Source organism: Cynoglossus semilaevis, chromosome 20 (assembly GCF_000523025.1).
Source record: "Cynoglossus semilaevis isolate Cse_v1.0 chromosome 20, Cse_v1.0, whole genome shotgun sequence".
Lineage (NCBI taxonomy): Eukaryota > Metazoa > Chordata > Actinopteri > Pleuronectiformes > Cynoglossidae > Cynoglossus > Cynoglossus semilaevis.
In genome coordinates this window covers 6,043,824-6,051,281 of record NC_024326.1, presented here as the reverse complement: position 1 = coordinate 6,051,281, position 7,458 = coordinate 6,043,824, and the positions used below count along the sequence as shown (strand labels likewise).

The 7,458-nt window shown below is 38.5% G+C and overlaps 1 protein-coding gene across 1 annotated transcript in view; it reads left to right on the top strand.

Annotated features, from left to right (window-relative positions):
• The first annotated feature begins 2,841 nt into the window (after window positions 1–2,841).
• LOC103396225 (sodium channel protein type 4 subunit alpha B-like) overlaps window positions 2,842–7,458 on the top strand; it is a 20,172-nt gene continuing 15,555 nt past the window's right edge. The window contains 7 exon segments of the mRNA XM_025066346.1: window positions 2,842–3,193; window positions 4,420–4,538; window positions 5,240–5,329; window positions 5,584–5,712; window positions 6,263–6,354; window positions 6,446–6,688; window positions 6,930–6,993. Coding sequence (XP_024922114.1) covers window positions 2,927–3,193; window positions 4,420–4,538; window positions 5,240–5,329; window positions 5,584–5,712; window positions 6,263–6,354; window positions 6,446–6,688; window positions 6,930–6,993 — 1,004 coding nt within the window. The 5' untranslated portion in view covers window positions 2,842–2,926.

Below are 7,458 nucleotides of genomic sequence, written 5' to 3'. Positions count from 1 at the left end.
CTGTCTTTTTCATCCATCAGTATTTCGGTCATATACAGGGATGTTGATTATGACGATTAGTCACGATTAATCAATAGCTACTCTGTAATTGATCACGTTTTAATCGTTCAACAGCCATAATCTTTTGACATTTTTTTTTTCATTCTTTGTTTAACTAAAACAACATGTTTGGTACTAAAACATGTCTCAATGAACCCGAACACGTCAACATTTAAAAGCGGTTTTAAAAAACTGAATGCGGTGATGACACAGTGACATCAAACCCCCTCCAGTGCCCAGGGCAGAGTGTTGTGTGAGTGTGACCACCAGATCATTCACCCAGTGATGTGAGCATCATCAGATGTGATGGTCTGACCAGAGTTAGACTCTGTCGTCTCTACTCCAACCCACGTTTCTGCATCAAACACATGTGGGTTTTTTTTTTTCTAGATGACAAACGAGTGGCAATAAAGTCCTTAGTCGTCAGTAATGGAACCTTAAATCTCCAGGTGTCTGATTCACAGCCACTGTGTTTTACCCAGGGGTTTGGCCACATCAGTAACCAACCATGGGAAAGTCATATTCTGACCTTATCAGAACCAAAATAAATAAAGACGGACAGTTATAGTGGCCTATTAATACAGCATACTGAGAGACTGGAGTGCAGTGTGTGATTAATGAAGGTTAAATAAAGCTGGGAGTCAGTGCTGTGAAGTCTCACAATTGGTTGTGGAGGACTAAAAAAACATATACGGAATATAAACGTCTGTAACATATACTGGAGGTCTCCAAAATAATGACTTAACAGATGAAAATAATATCATTGATTTTGATTGTATATAATATTGTCTGTACTTGGTGTTAAAATGCTTCATTAATGACAGGGTTTGTCATTTCATTTCACGGTCAGTTCCCTGGTGCAGCGGTTAACATGCCTGCCTCGGCAGCAGAATGTCCAGCGTTCGATGCTTGGTGTTTGCTAGGGGCAGTCTGTTAACAGGATATCTGCTGCTGACACAGCAATTTCCCAAATATGGGACCAATATAGTACACATTTATTTATTTATTTTAGAGCTAATGTTTACAGGCCACAAATGAGGTTAAATAAATAAAAGTCTAATTAGATAATAATTATTTAGAGAATAAAAACACAGCTGGCGGTCTGATATTATTGGAACGTAAATCTTCAGATACTTTTCAGTCTTCTTTTTTATCGACTGATTTGTAGCGACAGAGCAGTAGCAGTTAGTCAACTTTTACGGAGGACATTAATAGTGGCTTATATCTGACTTTTGTGGTAAACAGGGGAAATCTAAAAGTCCAAATCAAACGAGGTTTCTGTTCTGACTGTGAATGTCAGTTCGTTCTCTTTTTCTGTCTGTTTCTTTCATGGCGCTGGTAGAAACGTGCACGGCGACCTCCAGACGCCCTTCACTAACCTCTGTTTCTACCACGTGGACTGGGTGTGAAGCCGCAGTGTCTGCAGTGTCACTTTGATTCAGCTTAAAGGAAGTTTATGGTTTTAGTTAAATGTAAGTAAAATGTCGTGTCTGAAGTCAATGTGAGCTTTTTTTTTTTTTTTTTTCTTTTCTGTTCTAATCTGAACCAGATCCTCGGCCTCTCTACAGAAAAGTGCAGTCAGTTTTTTGTTTCATAGTGTGGAAACACAGCGGGGACATTTTTTTAATGCATGTAACAATAAATTCCCAGAACCGTGTGTATTAAGGGCTACACCTTTTAAAGGATTAGGACAAAATGGATGCAGGTGTAGGCCGTGTTAAAACTGGTTGAATAGCATAGCTGCGATAGACAAACAACACCCACCGAGTTTGTATTGATCCCGTTAAGCCTCCCTTTTCATTGGTCTCCCAGTCCTGTGGAGAACTACACAGGAGAGCAGTTTTATGAAGACATTAGTGTTTCTGCTCCTGGGTTTGAATGAAAATGAACACATTCAGTGTATTATTTTCCTGTGTCTTCACTGAAAGTCTTTACTGCGACCTGTGCCAAAGCAGTGTCGCCAGATAAACAGATAGAACAGGAGTCTAATACGGTTGTTGTCAATAAACTCAATTACATCTGCCAATTTAAAATAACACATTACCAAATGTGATTAAAATTGATAAATCGACCAATGAATTTGGTGCCTAGCCGTCCTCACTCTCCCGTCTCTTCAGTGTCTCCGCAGCAAACGATCGTCACTGTCGATCTCTCCGTCCATCATCTGCTGTTTATCCAGTTAGAGTCAGAGTCACGGGGGGAGCTGGACCTAATCCCAGTGGAACCCAGATGATGAAAGGTCATTGGCACACACACAAACACACACACACATACACACACACACACACAGGAAATATGACTGTCCAGAACGGGCATGGGCAAACTACGGCCGGATGCGGCACCTTCAGCTCTATATTATATATATATATATATATATATATATATAAAAATTCCAATATATATATATATATGTATATATATATATATTAGAGTCTATTAGCAGCTATATAGTGGCTGAATTTTGTTCCAAAAAAGCACCATATTATAGTGCATACATTTTTGGTTGTTTAGTTGTTGGCCTGTGAAAACAAAAAAATATATATTTAAAAAGGCACTCAATAGGCTATAAATAGACATATAAGAAACAAATACCACTGATTTTATTTTTTTGTCTTATTTCAAATTTAATTTCTCACGTGTTTATAATATTAGCTTTGATTGTTACAGATTCGGTGTTTACGCAAAACTAAAGTTTGTTTCCATACGAAACAGAGTTTGGCCTGCGACTTGTCCCAGTTTTTCAATTTTGGCCCACTGTGAATTTGTCTATATAGTAAGTGTTCATAAAAAAAAAAAAAATCTCTCTCCTTCGTCCCTTTGATTCCCACATTTTTTTGCTCCCATAGATGTGAATCAATTCAAGTACAGAAAAACCCAGGAAGACAAGATGGCAGCCATGCTGTTACTAACGGGTCGTGATGGCTTGCAGCGGTTCACTCCGGAGTCCTTGGCTGCTATGGAGAAGCGGATTGCAGATGAGCAGGCCAAAAGCAATAGGGGTTGCCAGGAGGAGCAAAGTAACACGGAACCTTCCAGTCCTAGGGTCGACCTAGAGGCAGGCAAGCAGCTTCCGCGTGTTTACAGTGATGTCCCTCCGGAACTTATTGGAGTGCCACTCGAAGACATCGACCCCTTTTACTACAAGAACCAGAGGGTAAGAGCGCCAGCGTTGGTTTCAGACGACAGAGTCATCCTGTAATTCTTCTAGTTCTGTTCAACGTTCTGTGTTGCCTTACTTTGTTAGGGAGTTCTGTTCTTTGTTTTTTTTTTGTCATGCTAAACCTTCTGCTGTGTCACATGACTTGGACTCGAGTCAGACGCGAGTCGTCAATTTGATGACTTTAGACTCGACTTGACAACACGTAAAGAGACTTGCAACTCGACTTGGACTTTAACATCAATGACTCGTGACTTCACTTGGACTCGAGCCCCTTTGACTCGTCAAGACTTGATACTTTCTCCAACACCCAAAGTGATCTGTGTGAATATATTATTATTTTGTTTAAAAGGACTCGAAACAGAAACGTATGGACTTGGGACTTGACTTGACACTTTTTAGTCTTGACTTGGACTCGACTCGGACTTTGCCTGTCTTGACTTGAGACTTGACTCGGACTTGAGTGCAAAGACTTGAGACTGACTTATGACTTGCAAAGCAAGGACTTGGCCCCGCCTCTGTCTGTTTGTGCCTTTTTTACTTCAATCTGTTTAGTCTTTAGTGCCCTTTGTCGGAGATTTTCCAGTCCCTTTTCCTGCCTAAGCCTAAGTACTCTGGGTTTCTGTGCGCAGACGAGTTTTTTTGAGACCAGAAAACCAAGTCGAACCAGCCACAAAAAAAAAATACATAAAAAAGATGAAAAAACATCAACGTATAAGTTGATCTGGAGTATAAGTCGCACCAACCGGCTAACGCGCCCTAGCGGCTGTCAGTGTGAAAATAACAAACTTTTGCAGTGGTACAGGAGTAGCAGGTACTGGTACACGAGCCTAGAGTGCCCTCTAGTGGCCATCAGCGTGAAAACAACAAACATGTCGAATTATATATTTCAATATATATAAGTCGCACCTGACTATAAGTCGCAAAACCAAAGCCAAAGTGTAACCTGATTTCTGTGTGCTCGAGCACTGCTTTTGGGTCCCGTCTGCTACTTGTCCTGTGATTGATCAGTAATTCCTGATAGAGGGTATAAAGTTCGCTATGTGTATGAGCAAACAGCAAAACCTCTTTATGTACATTGATAGGGTTGCAGTGTCTGTTCTTATGTGTTGTTCTTTATAAATTGCTGGGCGTCTCACTGTTTTTGTTTTGTTTGTTTGTGCATCTCACTGTTTTTGTTTTGTTTGTTTGTTTGTTTGTTTGTTTCTGTCTCTCTTTTGCAGACATTTGTAGTACTGAGCAAAGGGAGAATCATCTTCAGATTCAGTGCCACGTCGGCACTTCATCTTTTCAGTCCATTTCATTTTGTCAGATTGTTTGCCATAAAAGGTTTAGTCCATTCATATCCTTTTAAGGCAAACATTACTATTATTGTTATTTCACTATTCCTTAAGAATTGTATATATATATAAAAGATATATATAAAAAGAAATATTATTAGATTTAATCTAATTGTTTGGTAGACTTTTTTAGAGTTTACACAAAAGTATTTCATTTTTAAGTTACACACTCCTGTATCCTATTGCACGAACCAATTCTTAACAGATTCCTCTTTTTTTTTTTCCCTCTTAAGTCTTATGTTGTTTCATGTTTAATTCACATCGTTTAACGTTAGCATCATCAAAGTGGTTCAATTAGTGGTCAAACACTTTCACATTTAATACGCAAATTCTTTAGGATCATTCATTAAGATTTCTAAAAATACATCCCGCTTACTAAATGTTAGTGCAAAAAACTTTGAAAATAATGTCTTTCTTTGATGGACACACTACTGTATATTGACACCGTTATTTTTTTATGTCCATTTCATCTTTTGTTGTTGGCTCTTTCGTCCATTAATCAGAGTGGTATCATTGTCTCTAATCTGCATATCCTGTAGTCTTTATGCTATTGTCACGCAATGAGAGAGGATTTAGCCAGATACTTACATTTCACAGGATTATGCGAAACATGGTAGCTGTGCTTTTGTTGTTGTATTTAAACGTGTCTCCTGCAACACATCAAATTACATGACATTTTCCTTAACATGTTTTTTTCCTCCAAATTCTTCAGCCTCTTCATAATGTTCACCATACTAACTAATTGTATTTTCATGGCCATGTCTGACCCAGCACCATGGACCAAATATCTGGAGTAAGTAACCAACAATCAGATTCTGTCTAAACGGTGCTGCATACATATAATATATATTACAAAAAGCATATAAAAATGCAAATCGCCAGATGATTTGTAGAATTCTGTGCAACGTATGTGGCACGTAGTTTTGTTTTTAATTTCAAGATTGATCATTTTGTATACCTACGATACGGGAAAATCGACACCATATGATTGAGCGTCACTTAAACTTTAATTACAATTGTTTTTCTCATTCTATCAACGTCCTCTAGGTATACATTTACTGCTGTTTATACTTTTGAGTCGGTGATAAAGATATTAGCCCGAGGATTCTGTCTAGTGCACTTCACTTTTCTGCGGGACCCGTGGAACTGGCTGGACTTCACTGTCATTGTCATGGCGTGAGTAATAACGTATTAATTATCTAAGGTATTTTTTTTATTTTTTACATTTCATTACATTCTAAGAAATATAGAAAAAAGTGCCAAAAAGTGTCAATTATTTTTCCGGATTTTTTATTTTCCGGACTAGTCGCTCTGCGGTATAAGTCGCACCAGCCAAAAAAATGCATAATGAGGAAGAAGAAAAAAAAAAAAAAAGCTCACTCTGGAGTATAAGTCGCACAGGATAGCTAGAGTGCCCGATAGCCGCTGTCAGTGTGAAATTAACGAACATGTGAATTTTCAGTGGTACATGAATAGCAGATACTGGTACACAAGCCTAGAGTGCCCCCTAGTGGCGGTCAGTGTGAATATAACAAACGTGAAATGATATATTTTAATATATAAATCACCTGAGTATAAGTCGCAAACCCAGCCAAAGGATGAAAAATGTACAGTACGTACGTAAGAAATGACATTACATGACGCTGCAATGCATTTAGCAGAAATGTACGCAAATGATTCAAGTGGAGCGCTTGCTAACACGGTTGTGTTTGATACCACATTGCAGGTACGTGACGGAATTCGTAGACCTCGGAAACATCTCTGCATTGAGAACTTTCAGAGTGCTACGAGCTCTAAAAACAATCTCAGTTATTCCCGGTGAGACGTGCGTCTTGTTTTCAAGCTGTGTGATGCGTTAACGTCGCCACAATTAGCCGATCAAACACTATGCTGTCTCTCTCTGATCAAGGTCTGAAGACCATCGTCGGGGCTCTGATCCAGTCTGTGAGGAAACTGGCTGATGTGATGATCCTAACCGTCTTCTGCCTCAGCATCTTTGCCCTGATCGGCCTGCAGCTTTTCATGGGAATCCTGCGTCAGAAATGTGTACGCAGTCTTGCACACTGCATTAACGCCTCCCGCGGCTTCAGCGCTTCCTTCATGTGCAACAACAGAACCTGGAGCTCCAGGGCAGACTTTCTCAGCAGTGAAGGTCAGCTGAAACATATCAAGAAAAAGTACCTAAGTAGATTTAAAAGAGAAAAGCTAACAGCAGCTTTTGACAAGTTAAAGGATGAAAACATTTAGCTTAGAGCAGTAGAGGTTAAGAAATAGGTTCAGTAGAGGGTGAAATGTGTTGAAGAATTTACAACCAGTCCACTCCCGCCTACTTCTGAAGTTCTAAGGATCAAATTGCCAAGATGAAGGAAAACGTTGTTGTTCTTTTTCCACAGAGAATTACTACAAAATAGAAGGTGCAAAGGATGCCTTAATATGCGGATACGGAAGCGATGCAGGGTGAGTGTCCCGTTTACGGTTTAATGCTTATGAACACAAATAGTCTAACTGAGGCCATTCGTTTGAATATTATATTTAGAATTGCGTTTACCAATCATATTCGGTTATTCATATTCATATATGAACACAAATACTCTAACTGAGGCGATTCGTTTGAATATTATATTTAGAATTGGCAATGAAACAGCTCGTATGAAAAAAGGAAATCAGACAAAATGGCTGTGGCAAATCATACCGACATGTGTGGCTCCAAATTTGTAGCATTTGGCACAACTGTCAAAGACTCACACTGAATTTCCCCATCGTGGAAAAAAGAAGGGACTATTATTATTATGATTATTATGAATCATAATAATAATCATAATAATAGTAATAATAATAATAATTATAATAATAATAATAATTATTATTATTATATAAAATAATAATAATACTAATAATAATAATAATTATTATTATTATTAT